General features: G+C 47.8%; 1 protein-coding gene across 1 annotated transcript in view; it reads right to left on the bottom strand.

Annotated features, from left to right (window-relative positions):
* PDLIM1 (PDZ and LIM domain 1) overlaps positions 1-12757 on the bottom strand; it is a 48968-nt gene extending 36211 nt beyond the window's left edge. The window contains exon 1 of the mRNA XM_078434617.2: positions 12534-12757. Coding sequence (XP_078290743.1) covers positions 12534-12629 — 96 coding nt within the window. The 5' untranslated portion in view covers positions 12630-12757. The remainder of the gene's footprint in view (positions 1-12533) is intronic.
* Positions 12758-16938: the final 4181 nt, after the last annotated feature.

Here is a 16938-nt window from a genome sequence, read left to right as displayed (position 1 = left end):
GGTGACCCCGCCCTAGTAAAATACCCAAATCAGAACATGGCACTGGGAGAAGACCCGTGTCTACAACCCTGGTTGGTCTCCATCCTGAATGATGAGCTCCCATCCTCCCGACACTGTTCATCATAATCGTAACAGCCAACAGTTCATACATGCTTCTTATGTGTCAGGCACAGTTTAAGTACCTGGCGAGGGTTAACCTATCAGTGTTCATGCCATGCTAGCAGGTAGCTAACTGGTATTACCTGCATCCTTACAGTTGAAGAAATGAAAGAACAGGGGTTAAAGCTATTTGCATGAGGCTACGCAGCTGGTGGGCTCCAGAGTCTATCCACTTAACCCCGTATCCCACACTGTCTATTCTAATTTCCTCCTGACCATCAAATTCCATTAGAACCAGCTCACAGTGGAGTCAGCTTCAACGTCTAACAAAGCAATCCTGTACACTCCTCCGAAGAAACAGACACATTAGCTCAAGAGACATCCTCAAAAACCCTCTACCAGCTTTCTTCCCCAGAGACCACACAACACCACTCTTGCTTCATGAGAACAAATGGTCTTAGGCACAACCATTTCCATTAATGAACAACCTGCCATTTTCTGCAGAATTCACTTAACGTCTGTCTCACCCGTCAGCCCCCAGGCAGACACTTGGCTCAGAGGTCAAGCCATACAACCACCCTATACTGCAAGGTCCTGATGCATCTTTAAAGCCTTGCTGCCAGACTCCTGAGCTCTTAAGGTTTTTGAGGAGTTTAATTTCACTTCTAAATGGTGCAGAATAGAACTGCGATGGAGCTCTCCCACTTTCTTCAATTTACATCTAAATAACTAAACACAGCTGTTACACAGAACCGAATGTTTTGCATACCCGCTGGCCATAAGTGAAAAGATACCCTTGCTCCTCTGTGATAATGGCATGTTTCTATTTTATCCCTCCTCTGTTCCTGTCTTCTCTTTCTCGGTCATGCATTCACCAGCCATTCCTTAAGTACATTCTGAAAGAGAGTGTAGCTTGTTGATTAAGCTGTGGCTTCCAGGGGTGCCTGGGTGGCTCAGTCAGTTAAGCTTCAGCTCAGGTCATGATCTCATAATTCGTGAGTTCAAGCCCTGCGTCAGGCTCTGTGCTGTCAGCACAGAGCCTGCTTCGGATCCTTTGTCTCCCTCTCTCTCTGCCCCTTCCCCGCTTGCATGCACATAAACACATGCACACACACACACACACACACACACACACACACTCTGTCTCTCTCTCAAAAATAAGTAAACTTAAAAAAAAAAAAAAAAAAAGATGTGGCTTCTGAAGTCAGACGGTCAGGGTTCAAGTCCCGTGTCTCTGTCACATGTAAGCTAAGTGTCCTTGGGCAGGATATTTCACCTCTTTTCATCTAGGAGACATGGGTGATAACAGTCCTGACACCAGAAGGCTGTTACAAGGATTGCATGAAATCATTCAGGCTGAGCACACGGTCAAGCTCCAGAAATACAAGTTACTGTTTACAGATTCTGGGAACCACACAAGGCACTGGATGCAGCTGTGAAAAAGATGGTGTGTACCATCAAGGAGTTCACAATCTCCTGAGGGAGACGGGCACATACAACAGCCAGTGGATGGAATCAGGGAAGACTCCCAAGAGGAGGTATTGCTTAAAACTGTGTAAAGGCACTACAGGAGGCAGGAAAGAGCATGCAAGTTACAGGCACAGCATGTGGACTGGTAAAGGGAGAGAAAGGGGATGATGCTGGAGACGTAAACACGGACCAGGCTGTAAGAACCCTGCTGTTTTCTAAAAAGACTACTTTGACGAACAATGGAAAACTCGCCAATATTTATATATTGGTAAATTTCACACAAAACTCTACATTCTCAGCTCCTTGTGAGAAATCTGGCAATTCTGGACCTAAACAATCAGCACTGGCTGAGAAGCCTCTGCCCCCTTAGATCAGGCATGAGCTCTCCATTCGGCACAGCCTCCCCCCCGCCACGCTCTATCGCCCCCGACACAGAAACACGGTACCAGTTGCCACTTATCAGAAAACTCACAGCTCCATGGAGTGTGCACTAACAGACAGAAACCTCCAACCACTCTTGCAGCTACCTAATAGTTTTCTCACTACCTCACCCTCAAGTCAAAATTCATTTATGTTGCCTCCTGACCCCTCATGCAAATGTGTCTGTGTGATCACTGGCTTAGTTTTAAAGTTATGTAAAGCAAAATTAAATGTAAAATGCTTTTATGGCTAGGATTATGAGACACCCTAGTTGGCTCAGGACACTAACCTATTTTCCCAGCTTAATTATCAAAAGCACTCCATTTCACTTTTAGCAGTGTTCCAGCCTGGATGACAAACTGAATTATTACCCTTTTGACAGAGAAAGCGATTTTAACTAGTCACCAAATAGTTTAAACAGTTCTGATGCAGAGCTTTTTTTCCCTAAGGAAAAAAATTATCTCTATTCAGAAGGTTCTTTCACCTGTGGACAGGAATATAGGGTAATTTCCTGAATGTTCACAGAACACGGTTAACCTTGCCCCTTGGAACTGGTATCTACACCTCAGGCCAGAAATGGAGCCATGTTACCAAGAACTCAGGAAAACTCTGATATTTGCAAGGATGATGCAATTGTTCCCAGGCAGGCCAGTCATCAGATCCCCTGGGGAATCTATACATTTTGTAAAGCTTCCCAGAAAATGTTGATGCTCATCAGGTTTGGAAACATGGGTTTGATTACCCCTTCCCCTAAAGCTCTCTCCCTGAAGTTACAAGGTAAGCAAAAAATACTCAGACCCTAAAATCTTCCTCCAGAAACAACCTCAAGGGCTTACACTCCTATTAAGATACACAAAAGGCCCTTGAAAGAAACATCCATGAGAAGAGTATTTCTCTATCTCTTACTGAAACAGAATATAAATATATACATACCGTGATATATATATATATATATATATATATATATATATATATACACACATATATATATATACACACACACACACATGATACATATATGTGCACCACATGCATACATATGTATAGGGGTGCCTGGCTGGCTCAGTCCGTATAGTGTGTGATTCTCGATCTCGGGGTTTTGAGTTCGAGCCCCATGTTGGGTGTAGAGATTATTTATAAATAAAATCTTTAAATGGGGCGCCTGGGTGGCTCAGTCGGTTAAGTGTCCATCTTCAGCTCAGGACATGATCTTGCTATCCGTGAGTTCGGGCCCCCCGTTGGGCTCTGTGCTGACAGCTCAGAGCCTGGAGCCTGCTCCAGATTCTGTGCCTCCCTCTCTCTCTGCCCCTCCCCCACTCACACTCTGCCTCTCAAAAATGAATGTTAAAAAATTTTTTTTGAAGATAAAATCTTTATACACACAGACACACACACACGTGTGTGTATGTGTGTGTGTGTGTGTGTGTGTGTGTGTGTGTGTGTGTGTGTATTGCTTCCATCATGCTGGTCAACACCCTTGAAGGTGATATGCAAACTTCATTTTGTAGAAGTAATTTCATTCCAGATGCTGAATCACTCAACATGGTTGCTATTTTGCCTTGGCCAGAACCCTTACAGCTCAGTGTGATATGCAATTAGAGAAACCATCTGATTTAAAGGTCTGGCACATCTCTTTCCTCTTCTATGGTCCAATTTTATTTTAAACCGTATGATGTGTGTTATGTTGAAATATTGTAAATGTGTGCTGTAAATCACCTTAAATTCTTCTTATGAGTAGGTGAGATAGCATAAATGATATAATTCAGCATTATATAAAAGAAGACTGGAATAAGGAAATTTGGAATTCAAGTTCAGTCTCAGTGCCATGTATCGTTAGGGTCAACCTCCACGGATTTAATGGCTGTATCAAAGTAGGGTATAAATTTAAAAGATTCTGAGGTGGGCAACAGAACAGCACCCAACCCTGCAGTATGCCATTTATTTATTTATTTGTTTGTTTGTTTTTGAGAGAGAGAGAATATGCATGAGCAGGGGAGGGGCAGAGAGAAAGGGGGACAGAGGATCCGAAGTGGGCTCTGCGCTGACAGCAGAAGCCTGATTTGAACTCACAAACTGTGAGATCATGACTTGAGTCGAAGTTGGATGCTTAACCGACTGAACCACCCAGGCTTCCCTGCAGTATGCCATTTAGATGTGGAATTTGAACTCTCAAGTCGTACTTTTAACTCAATTTCTTTGTGGGCCCAGGTATGGCCCACACTTTGAAGCTACATTATAGTCACAGAAGCTGTATGAGCTTGCTTATACAGGTTCCCCTGAAAATCCTCAAGAAAGTTTCAAAATGTTACACTGTAACCATTTTCTCAACAAAATGAGGCAATAGAGTAGGGTTTGGGTGCTTGTAGATGAGTTGTGCCTTAATTCAGCTTTACTTCATGGTTAGTGTGAAGGAAGCTATTACACTGAGGAAGGACAACTCAGAGACTGCTCTCCTAGTCTGAAAGACCAAACACTATTTCTTAGGTAGGAATAAAATTAAAAAGGAGTTAAAAAAAATAGAACACCCTAATTTATCAAGAAATCACCGAATCTCACAAACAAGCCTTTATGAACCCCATGTGTTTCTAAATCGCTCCAATAATTACCATCCATAACCCAAAGCCCAACCATCGACTAACCACATGACCTTGGGCAAGGTGCTCTCTATAGCTCAGCTTCTTTACTTATCAAATGGAATTTATAATAGCAGCAACCTCATTAGTTTGTTGGGAGGATTAAATGACATTACAGGTGTCAAAAGTTTAGAACAATGTCTGGCCTATAATAAGCACTCAATACACAGATCACCACTGGTATTTATCTAATAGCACTGCGTTCTGATGCCTTCTAGGCGTTCACTATGGTGCTGGCCTCTCTATACACATCACCTTAATCCCCACCATAGTCTTTTGAAGACAATTACTATTATCCCTACCTTACAAGTGAAGACACTGAAGTTTCAGGGGCTATCCCTGCCGAAGGACACAGAGCTAGTAAGTGAACAAGACAGAGTTTGAGCCCAGAGCAGGCTGATTCTGAGACTACATTTCACCATGACATCAAGATGTCTTTAACTTTTGATTTGCTGCAGTAAAAATAAGGCAGAAGGTACAAAGCAATGATGTCTACGTGACATGTAAGTTACTATGACATGGCACATTGATGTTAAAAATGTTACACGAATAGAGAAAAGTCTGAAAAGTTTTGCAGCAAACTGTCAAGAGTTTATTTACCTCTGGGAAGCAGGACTGGGGAAGGGTGTGGGGAGGGATCTTAACCTTATGCATTCCACATTGTTACGTTATTTAATTTTTTTTATAACAAGCATGAAAGTTTTTTTTTTTAATGTTTACTTATTCTTGAGGGAGAGAGACACAGAGTGTGAGTGGGGGAGGGGCTGAGAGACAGGGAGACACAGACTCCGAAGCAGGATCCAGGCTTAGAGCTGTCGGCACAGAGCCCGATGTGGGGCTTGAACTCACCAGCCATGAGATCATGACTTGAGCTGAAGTCAGATGCTTAACCAGCTGAGCCACCCAGATGCCCCAAGCATGCAAGTTTTTATAGAAACTTTTAATTGAAGTGTAACACACATATAGAAGAGTGCACAAATCATAAACACACAGCTGGATAGAGTCTCACACAGAGAGGGCACCCACGAACCCAGCACTAGGTAAAGAAACCAAACTGAACTTCTGAAGGCCCCTCCTACCGCCTTCCCATTGCTAACCTGACCCTGACTCCTAACACCATGGATTAATTTTGCCTAATTTTACATAACTGAAATCACATAGTATTTTCCCTTTTACATGTTTCTTTCATGTCATTGTGCAGAGTTGCAATTCATACAACTGCTGGTGGTGTTTTATGTCCTCTAACTCTACTACTAGTTGTTTATCCATCCTATTGTTGCTAGACACTGGAATTATTCAAGTTTGGGGCTACCGTGAATAGTGCCGCTTTGAAAACTCTTGATGTATCTTGCTGCCCATATGGACACAATTCTATGGAGTATTTAACTATCAGAATTGTTGGTCATAGGGTATGGGTATGGGTTCAGCTTCAGAAGCATGAGTATTTTTTACAATTCATTTAAAAAAGAAATGGATGGGGCGCCTGGGTGGCTCAGTCGGTTGAGTGTCCGACTTCAGCTCAGGTCACGATCTCACGGTCCGTGAGTTCGAGCCCCGCGTCGGGCTCTGGGCTGATGGCCCGGAGCCTGGAGCCTGCTTCTGATTCTGTGTCTCCCTCTCTCTCTGCTCCTCCCCCGTTCATGCTCTGTCTCTCTCTGTCTCAAAAATAAATAAACGTTAAAAAAAATTTTTTTTTTAAATAAATAAATAAAAAAGAAATGGATGTTGGGGCGTCTGGGTGGTTCAGTCGGTTGAGCAACCATCTTTGGCTCAGGTCATGATCTCGCGTTTGTGGGCCCGAGCCCCGCATCGGGCTCTGTGCTCGGGGCCTGGGGCCTGGAGCCTGCTTTGGATTCTGTGTCTCCCTCCCTCTCTGCTCCTCCCTCGCTCAAGCTCTGTCTCTCTCTGTCTCTCAAAAATAACACAAAACATTAAAAAAAATTTAAAAAAAAGAAAAGAAATGGATGTAAAACCTTGTGGCCCTATCTGAATTTAATCTATCCATATGCATTTCAGACATCTTTATCTTCTGTAGGTCATACCTGTGTCCTTACGGTCTCACGTGGTAATATGAGTAGTCCAATCTATAAAAACTGGGCTCTCAGTCCTTGGTCAAGAACCCAGGCTCCTTCAAGACCATAGTGTTCTTCAGGAAATCATTTCAAAGGTTTATGGAATTTGCCCAGAAGGCAGTGTACCACGTACGTGAAAGCACACCGCAGGCCTCAATTATGGAGGAGCATTCCAGTTCACCCACGATGAGGCTAACGACATCGACAATCACACAGGGTGCTAAGTGCCATACAGAAATAACCTTCTTCTCCCTTAGGCTTTCATGGGTATGTTTCATTTTGGCCTTGGCTTGGCTGCCACTTTCCAGGCCCATGAGTGGCTGAGCAACGTGGATCTGTTTATCCCTAGTCATCTTCATTTGACACAAAAACTGCCCCCAAATCCCCTCCTACCCACCCTGGCAGGCTTCTCTCTAATCCTTCAAATCCTCTGTGCTTCTGTTCTCCACTGGCCACGTGGTCATGGAATCCCACAGCTGGACTGTCAATTCTCGCAGGTGGGGCCATGGCTTCTGGCTTTTCCGGGGATTAGGGAGGGGAAGTGCTGGTCTCTGGGATGCTCTGAGCTCCAGGAGCACCTGGGCTAAGGCCACAAAACAGCTAAGGTCACCACGGCCAACTCTCATGGGTATGATAGGCTCTGGGGTGAGGAGCCCAGGAGGGTCCTCCCTACCCCTTACATTGTACCTGTACCACCATTAGCACTTCTTGGAGCTGAGTTATGTGCCAAGATTCCCACCAATGAAATATTGACAGGGATCATCCAGAGGCAGAACACAGTGGTTAAAGCTAGCCTGGGAGCCAGTCTGCCTCGTTTCAAATCCCAGCTTTGCAATTTACTGCCGGAGCGTCCTGTGTCTCTGTGTCATGGGTTGTGGGGAACACAGAAGATAATGAAAGTGCACACCTAGCACAGAGTGGGCATTCAAGAAACGTTAGCCACTGTTAAAATGATTATTATGAGATAGAGACTAAGGCTGTGGGCTTTGAAGCCAGACCAATCTCATGATTAACACAAGAGTCATCTGAACACAGATAATTACGGATGAATAACACAACACAGAATCATCTGAAAACACTTCTGAATTCAGAATGCATTTTCTTAATCAACTCATAGTCGAAGGTACAACCAATACCATATTGCCTAAAGCTGAAACATTTCTTAACAGCGAAGAAGTAGGCCCTCGTGTTCAAAGGGTACAAAACCAGTGGGTTTGCTGGTTTGTTATTTTATCTTTACAGATAACTGAACCACAGAGAAGGTGAACAATGTGCCCAGGGTCACCCAGTGTGGTGCTCAGGACTGGAGAGGAGCTCAGCCTGAGTCTCCGCCCTGGACATGTTACCAGGTACCATACAGACGTTCTGGCAGTTTTCCCCAGGCTTTCCTGAGACACACTGGAAGTCAAATCATCCTCTAAAAATTGATTTTCTGACATAGCCACCTTTGCTCATTTTTAACCAATTTCTACCCTCTTCTTTACAAGGAAGTAGTTCAGTCAATGTAAAATTATGTAAATTCAAACAAATTACCTAAAGCAAAGCTCTCTGTGGAACAATGGGGTGGCATCCTCGGGAAGGAGCCGCCAGTCCCTGCTCTCTGCACAAAAGCAACTGCTTGGTGCTTTTCCCAGTCCTGATGAGCCAAGGAGAGTGTGACCTCAGCGGTTAGGTGATAATCTCCTCTTGGTCCTTTGCCGCGCTACAATACCTGAACGTCATTCTTCTCCCCCTCTCCTCTTTAAAGACAAATCCTGGCATGCAGAAGGTTGGGCAAGGGCAGAGTATTTGATCAGAAGGTCCCAACACTGCTTGGTGAATTTCCTGCCAGTAGGCTCAAGCACTCGCTTAAGTGCTATTCCAGGGGCACCTGGCGGGCTCAGTAAGAGCATGTGACTGACTCTTGACCTCAGGGTTGTCAATCTGAGTCCCACCCTGGGCGTAGAGATTACTTAAAAAAAAAATTATTGAAAGCACTTAAGTGCTTTTCCCTTTGACCCTCTTCCTCCTCTCGCCTTCGATCAACCATGGTCAGCTGGAGCAGCTAGTATTTCCCAGGTGAGGAGGGGTGCAGGGCAAGGGCTATAAAAATATAGTGAGCCTTTATGGACACTTCTTGCCTTTCACAATTTGACAGGCCCTGCTCTTTCGACCCTTAGGACATGATGTAAATCTACTTCAGTCTGAAAAGAACACTCCTAAAAATCAGAAAAGACCCTCTGGCTACCAAGTATCCATCATTGAGCTTCCTTTAGGACACCCGAGCAAAGGGTACAGCATTCCCCATAAAACCACACTGCTCTTAGCAAAGGCTTACTCAAGAGGCAAATAACAGCTCCTCCCACCAAGAGCACCCCCTTATCTCTGGCCCCACCCTTTCCTGTCTTTTGTCAGTTGCTGGGACAGAAAAACAGTCAACATAAATTGGGCAGCAATTTCGGTCTGGGTGTGGATTCTCTGAAGGCTTCCCTTGAAAGCAACTAGAGGAAATAAGATATTGATATGGGGGGAAAAAAAAACCTTAAGGAGAGACAACTGTAGATTTGGAGCAGGAAGTGACAGAGAAAAAAATCTCAGAGGACAGAGGCAAATACGTGGCTAGAGCATCACGGAGTCCACAGTAGGGGCCTTGGGGTAGAAACTGGGAAGAGGAAGCAAGTTGTTCATGCCCATTTAAAGTTGAAAACCTGGGGGCGCCTGGGTGGCGCAGTCGGTTAAGCGTCCGACTTCAGCCAGGTCACGATCTCGCGGTCCGTGAGTTCGAGCCCCGCGTCAGGCTCTGGGCTGATGGCTCAGAGCCTGGAGCCTGATTCCGATTCTGTGTCTCCCTCTCTCTCTGCCCCTCCCCCGTTCATGCTCTGTCTCTCTCTGTCCCAAAAATAAATAAAAACCGTTGAAAAAAAAAATTTAAAGTTGAAAACCTGGATTGAAATTTTAAGTTCATCACAATAATACAAATAAACAATGAGGAGTAAAAGAACTACACACACAATGTGTTCTGTATGATTCCGCTCAGAAACAGGTAAACTTAAGCTATGGTGTTCAGGAAACATATTTAGGTGGTAAAACTATAAAGAAAAAAAAACAAGGAGGTGATTACCATATGTCAAGATAGGATTATGTCTGGTGCACTTCTGGAGAGCAGGCAATGTTCTAGTTCTTGTCCTGAGTGGGGGACTATACAGGTATTTACTTTATAATTGTTTCCAATGCATTTATATTTTATGACTTTTTTTAATTACAAAAAAGAAAAAGAACCCCTTTCAAGCATGCAAGATTACAGTTATATCCGGAAGCTTTAGTCGCTTCACAAAAGACTGGAGCCAATACCAGAATAATTCACGCCAGAGAAAGCAAACGCATTTATTCAAATGAAAGGTACTCCTCTCCTGGCCTAATTTTATGGTTTGCTTTGGCGTGGAGACTCAAAGTCTATGTGTATAAAACCATACCAGCAAAGTGTGTCTGCCCCAGATGATAAATGCAGTGCACCTGCCGGCCAGCCAGAAGGCGTGTGTCTCTGTCAGTGCTCACACCTCCCCTCTCCTGTTCCCTGAGCACTCTCACGCTCCTCAACGGGCAGCCGACGGCGGGGTTACCCCCATCTCAGAGACAAAAATGTAAGAAGGCTCACCGCCAGGTACAACTCAAGTAAGAAGTAGAAACCAGACCACCATAAGATCTCAGACGACCACCTCAGGGCCCCTTGAGGATGACTTTCTCATCCCCAGGAGGTGAGGAGACACATCTTTTATCCCATGTAGAAATAATGACACGAAGAAACAACTGTATAACGGAGAGCATGAGAACGTCCCCTCTTCTGCGTCACTGTCACTTGTCAAAGCCACTGCCAAGGGCATTATAAAGATTAGCTTCCCTCACTAGACCACGGACACCTTGAAAGTGGAGCTGTGTCCTCTCATAGCTGGGACCCCAAGGCTTTGCACAGTATAAGCTCGTTAAACGTAAACGAGCTCATAAACAAATGAATAAACATATGAAGGTACAAACCAATGAATTTCGTGTTGTGGTTTCCATGCCACATAGTCATTCCTGCACAGTGCCACTTGCACTTTTTTAAAGCAGTTAAAATGACAGGAAGTAACTGCCCTTTTAACAGATAGGCAATATAGCCTCCACTTCTTAAAAAAAGGTTTAATGCCATATATAAATTCAGAAGTGGAAAGGGCTGACAGGTTAATTATAGACACAAAGGGCAAGGACAAATGGACTATGAGGTAAGCGAGTCTAAATGTGCCTTCCCAGGACAAGCATTTATTAATAAGCCTGCAAACACTGACTGGGTACAGTCAGGTTCAGCTCTGTGCCAGGCTTGGGGGCAGGGGTCTAGATTAGGAGAAGGCACAGTTTCTACACTTGAGGAATTTGGCTGGTATCTGAGAAGACAGCATGTACCTGTAAGAATAATAAAAGAAGTCCCCTCAGGGTAGCAGGTGGAACAAAGGGGGAACAGGGCCTAAGATCTGAGTCACCTGCCCCTTTAGGGGACGGGATAGTCAGAGAAGACCTCACTGGGCTAGACCTACCTGGAAGGAAATATGGCCGGGACAGTGATTGGCAGAGAATCCAAGAAGAGGCCCCCCAATTCTTTGCCTCCGGCACCCCCCACCATATTCCTTCAGCCGCTGGAGGCAGGGATTTAAGTAAAAACAAACAAACAAAACACCCACAGGGATCTTCCCTTCCCTCTCCATCCTCCCACAAAGAACAAAGAGATGTTCAGATGACTGGGGAGGCAAGTTTAGGGTCAGCTTCAGCAAGCAGATGGCCCCCAAAATGGAATACCAGGCCTCTAGGCAGGGTGTTAACACCAGGGAATGCTTTTTCATTTATTGGAAAATATTTATTGGCTGCCTTTTAGATGCAGGCAGTGAATAGGGCAACTCCCGCTGGGACATTACAGTTAGTCCAGACTAGAAGACCTAAGCCTGGGCCTCCAAACCCTGAGTCTGAGTCTCCCTAGGGTTTCTGCTTTATTCCAGGGTAATGGGCCTGGTGGTCTCCCATTACACCTGGGCCTTCCCAAAGGCCCAAGAAGCTTTCAAGCAGCATTCCCCCTCCACGCAAAGTGAAAACTCCTCCCCACCCAGTATCCCTGGGCAAAAGTGGCTGTTCGGTTGATAACCTGGGAACGGCAGGAAGAAAAAAGGCATGGCCATCTCCCGCAGGAGGAGGGGAATGTCCAAGAGGGTTTATCTGGGCTTGCTTGTTTCCAAAATCCGGTACTTTCTCCAAAAGGTAGGAACGAGGGGAGACCTGGCCACGGAGTTAAGTCCAAAGAGTGGAAAACCAGTTGTTTCAGAAATTCATCACACCTGCCCCGGGCAAACTTCCCACCTACTCCACCTCACTTCCAGGTCTTTCCAGCTGCTTCCAATCTACTTTCAGCCACTCGGGCGACTTGTGAAGAACTGGGACGGGATACCTGCCAGCGTGCGGTAGCTGCGGCGACTCTCACGCCCTCGCGCGTGGACAAGGCGCGCCCACACGCCGGGCCGCGCTTCGGTGGCGAAAGAACGAAAACTGCCCCCTCTCTGGCGCGCGCTGACACCGGCAGTGCGCGCCCGGCCGCCGCCCGTTCGCCTCGCCCGGGAGCACAGCGGCGGGGAAGGGGCGGAGGCCCCAGACGCACGGGGAGCGCTTGGCGCGAGGCGCACCTGGATGCGACCGGCCGTGCTAGCTCGGGCCCGGGCTCCCTAACATTGGTCTCCAGGCAGCGCGACCGCGGGACCCCGGACCCCCTCCCCCAGATCCCCTCCGGGTCCGCCGCTCCCCAGCTCGGTGCTCCCCGCTCCCTGAGCGTCCCGAGCGCTCTTACCCGGGAAATGGTCAGGGGTTGCTCGAAGTCCTTGCCCCCCACGAGGCGGAAGCCCCATGGTCCCGGGCCCTGGAGGACTATCTGCTGGCTGGTCATGGCGGGGCGACCCGAGGGCACAGACGGTGCAGGACGCGGTGCGCTGGGCTCCCGGCAGCTGTCGGAGAAAGAGCGCGCGGCGCGGGCCCCGGGAGCCTGGGGCGGGCGTGAGGAGGGAGCGCGCGGGGGTGGGGGCGCGCGGGGGCGGGGACGGCTCCGCCCCGGCGCCCCGCCCCGCCCGGCCCGCGGCCGCTCCCCGCCCAGCGCGCCCGCCCGGGGAGTCCCGAGGCGGGTCGGGGGGTCCGGGTTCTCCGCAGCCCCGCCCCAGCAGCGTCTCCCGCCCGCCCCCCTCTCCCCCGCGCAGGCCGCCGCCGCTCCCAGCCCCGCCGCGGGTGCTAGGTGCGAGCCAAGCAGGTTCCGACACACACACCGCGCCGGAGACAAAGCCGGGCTCGGCGCTTTCGAAAATGAGTTTGGAAGTGCTGTGCTAACTCAGCCCTCAGAGGTCCACTGCATTTTCACGTTTGCTTCTCGTGAATGCTAATGATGTTTAAAAGGTGCTTTCGAATGATCTCATGGGATGCGCTGGGGCAGTCAGGGTGATTAACCCCATTTTACAGATGAACTAAGTGAGCCGGCCTGAAGTTAGAAGGCTCGCCCGAGGCCACACCGCTGGTCAGTGATGTAACCGTAACCCCGCCCAGGCTCCCTGTGCTGCAGAAGCTCACACTGGAACTTTCCTAATGCTAATGAGACCATCGCACGATGTTGTGACTGGACTTCACAACTTTCCTAGAAACCTTTCCTCCAGACGGGAGTTCGGAGTTCGAGTTCGCCGTAGGTTCTGACCTTCATTTCAGACGTCCAGTCCGGGGTGGGCCAAGGGCTAAGCGAGTGGAAAGAGCCCTAAGTTGAGGACAAAAACTTGAGTTCCCAGCCTGCTACCTGCCTTGTAACTGGGCTCCCTGCCACCCTGGCCTTTCAGTGCATTCTCCACGCCAGACCAGACCAGGTTCCCCGCTGTCAGCTGGGTCTGCACTCCAAGTAAGGCTGAAGTCCAAACGCTCACCAGGCCACTCACAGAATAACCCAACTCCCTGTCTGACCTCATATCCTCCTACTGTTCCCCCACCCCTACCCCACACTGGCCCTGCTCCTGCCTCAGGGCCTCACAGCAGGGCTTCTGTCTAGAATTCTCTTCTCCAGCCATCCATGGCCTTCTCTTTGTTCAGATGTCATCATACAGGCCATTGCTGAGTGCACTCAATTTCAAACCCTCTCTCCAGGGGCGCCTGGGTGGCTCAGTCAGTTAAGCCTTTGACTTTGGCTCCCGTCATGATCAGTGGGTTCGAGCCCCACATCATCAGCTCTGTGCTGACAGCTCAGAGCCTGGAGCCCACTTCTGATTCTGTCCCTCTCCTGCTCACCCTCTGTCTCTCAAAAATGAATAAATGTTAAGAAATCTAGAACCTTCTCTCTAGACTGCCCTCTTACCTTCCCTATTTTATCTCTCTCCATTGTATTTATCACCATCTGACATATACTTAATATTTTCCTTATTGTTTGTCCCATCCCCACCTCTAACCATTAGTTCCCGGAGGGGAGCTAATTCGATCACTGCTGTATCCCAGTGCTTAGAATAGTGCCGGGCACGTAGTATGTAAGGACTGCAATTCACTGGCCACCCTTATGACCACCTTGCCTCCCTGGGCCCAGGTTCTTCATAGATTTCTTGGCGCTCATTCGTACTGGCACTTGGGCCCCAGCACAGTGCTTGGCACACAGCACATGCTGTATGCATTTGTTAAAAGCAGAGCTCTGTCTCTGTGACCCTGGCATACTTACCAAGGAGCACTGTGCACAGATTTGCATATAAACAAATACTTTATTTGTCCAATTGTGTCACAGCACAAATGCATATGCCTCGAATTGGTTGCTCAAAGTGGATCTATGTTATCTCTACATCCCTTCCACCCCCCCCCCCACCCCCGCAACCTGACATTCTTCCTTGAATCTGAGAAAAAAGGAATGGAGTTATAGCCAGGAACCAGCCACCTGCTTCATCGAAGCCAAACATATACCCTCTTCAATTAGTTTCTGTGGATTAGAAAACATGTTAGTGTTTCAAGTCCCTGCAGAATTTGGGGGAATCATTAAATTCTGAGTCTGCCTTTAGATGTGCAGTAGTTTTGAATATTTTGTGTCTAGGAGGAGAAAAAGGTTGAAAAGCCACAGCCTCTGTGTTCCCCAAGAGCAGGGGGCTGCCTCTCATTCTTCCCAGGTGTCCCACTGGCATGAACCTGATACATCGTAGGTGCCAATGAGTGCTTATTGCATGCAATATTCTTTACAAATATGGGGCCCTAGTACTGCTGTGAGGTCGTCCAAGTACACAGCTGCCGTTAAATGTTAAATGTTCTTGGTTGTTAAATGTTCTTGGTTGCGGTCCGGCTTTCCACAGCAAGAGCTATGAAACAGTCAACCCTTTGACCCAGTCATCCCCTTTCTGGGCACTGATTCCAAGGACATAATTTCAAAGGAGGAAAAAGCTATATGTACAAAGATATTTATAGCTGCATTATTTATAATGACAAAAAACTGGAATCAAGCAGTAACAGAGAAGTGGCTAAATATGGTGTGGCCGTGAGGGAATAGTACACAGCATGAACATGAAAACAGTGAAGGGTACGAGGAGGCAGGGGATGTGCTTTCAAAATACATAAAAAAGAGTTTACAAAATTATGTGTAAACCCAATAGTATTATTTATAAACAAAATTATTTGTTAATTTGATGTTAAAAAATAAAAATGATGCCTACCTGCTATCAAAAATTAGGAGAGGGGTGCCTGGGTGGCTGAGTAGTTTGAGTGTCCAACTCTTGGTTTTGGCTCAGGTCATGATCTCAGTGTTCATGGGATCAAGACCCGTGTGGGGCTCCGTGTGCTGACAGTGTGGAGCCTGCTTGGGATTCTCTCTCTCTCTCTCTCTCTCTCTCTCTCTCTGCCCCTCCCCTGCTCTCTCTCTCTCTCTCTCTCTCTCTCTCTCAAATAAATAAGCATTAAAAAAAAATTCTCTCTCTCTTCCTCTGCCTCTCCCCCATGTGCATGCTCTCTCTCTCTCTCTCTCTCTCTCTCTCTCTCTCAAAACAAGGTCCTTAGATGGATGGAGACTAAATGCTAGTGTTTTGGGGTGGAGGGTAGGCACCTCATCTTCTATCTAGAAGCTAGCTCTGAGATGGGCACACAGCTTGTACTCAGAAAATACCCAGTGATTGACAGCTCTGACCCCTTGCAAATGCAAGCAACCTTGTCTCATCTTAAACACTGTTACTTGTTTATCTATACTCTCCAGGTCCCTCAGACCCTAGACTCAAGCCGAGTACTAAGGGAAGGCCCTTAAGCAACCTCTCCGAAGTTCAGTTGTCTTATTGTTATTATTATAATGCATTCCATAAAAGTTTATTGACCTAAACAGCCTTCATCAATCAAATATTTGGGCATGGGCGGGTGGGGGGACTTGCAGGAGAATTCAGGAGAAATGGGAAGCAAGGAGGGTAGGAAAAAGTGGTCCAGAAAATCAGGGGGGACAGTGGGCCTTCCCAGCTCTCAATTTTACAGTGTGGACAAGGTGGAAGACTGCTGGTGGGTTCCTCCAGTAAGGCTTCTTGCAGATGTAGCGAACACAACGCCCCCCCCCCCCCCCCCCCCCACTCCTCCACTCCCCAGCGAGCCATTGCCAGGACCCTCCAGAGCCACTGTGCTGAGACTTGGCTTCCTGGAACAGCTCCAGTTCTTAAGGACAGGGAGTCCAGGCTGGGCTAGGCTTGAACTATAGTTTTATTTAATCTCTAGGACAAGTCCTGTACTTGTGACCGCAGAGCCCCCATTCCTGGAGATCCCCGCTAGGACCCCTCCCCTGGGCTAAGCGTTTCTTGAGGGACCTGACTCCTAGACTCTACCCCTAAGGGGGATCTGAGCCCCGCTGGCCCAGAGAGAGTGCGGGCGCGGGGTCGCAGCGGCTCTCAACTCCCCAAACGGGTGCAACTGCCCCAGCCAAATCACACCCGAGCGACTGACTTCCTTCTCTTTTCTTTAAAAAGAACTGAAACTCAAGCTCACAGTCTTGAAAAACAAAGGCATCTCTCCCTGCCTAGTCCTATCCCACCAGTCTAGACCCCGTTGGTCCCCAGCCCCGCTCCCAGGGTCGGCGCGTCCTTCACTGGGATCCACGCGCGGCTCCTCCCCGTGCGGCTCCAGGACGGCCTGTGGCGGAACCGGCCCGGGGAGGTGCCCCCGGCTGTGCCACGGACCGGACAGCGAATGGACTCCCAATTCTTGCTTTTCTCCCACTTCCTGCTCCAGCCGACAGG

This window comes from Panthera onca, chromosome D2 (genome assembly GCF_046562875.1).
Source record: "Panthera onca isolate mPanOnc1 chromosome D2, mPanOnc1 haplotype 2, whole genome shotgun sequence".
Classification (NCBI taxonomy): domain Eukaryota; kingdom Metazoa; phylum Chordata; class Mammalia; order Carnivora; family Felidae; genus Panthera; species Panthera onca.
This window is presented reverse-complemented; position numbering and strand designations above follow the sequence as displayed.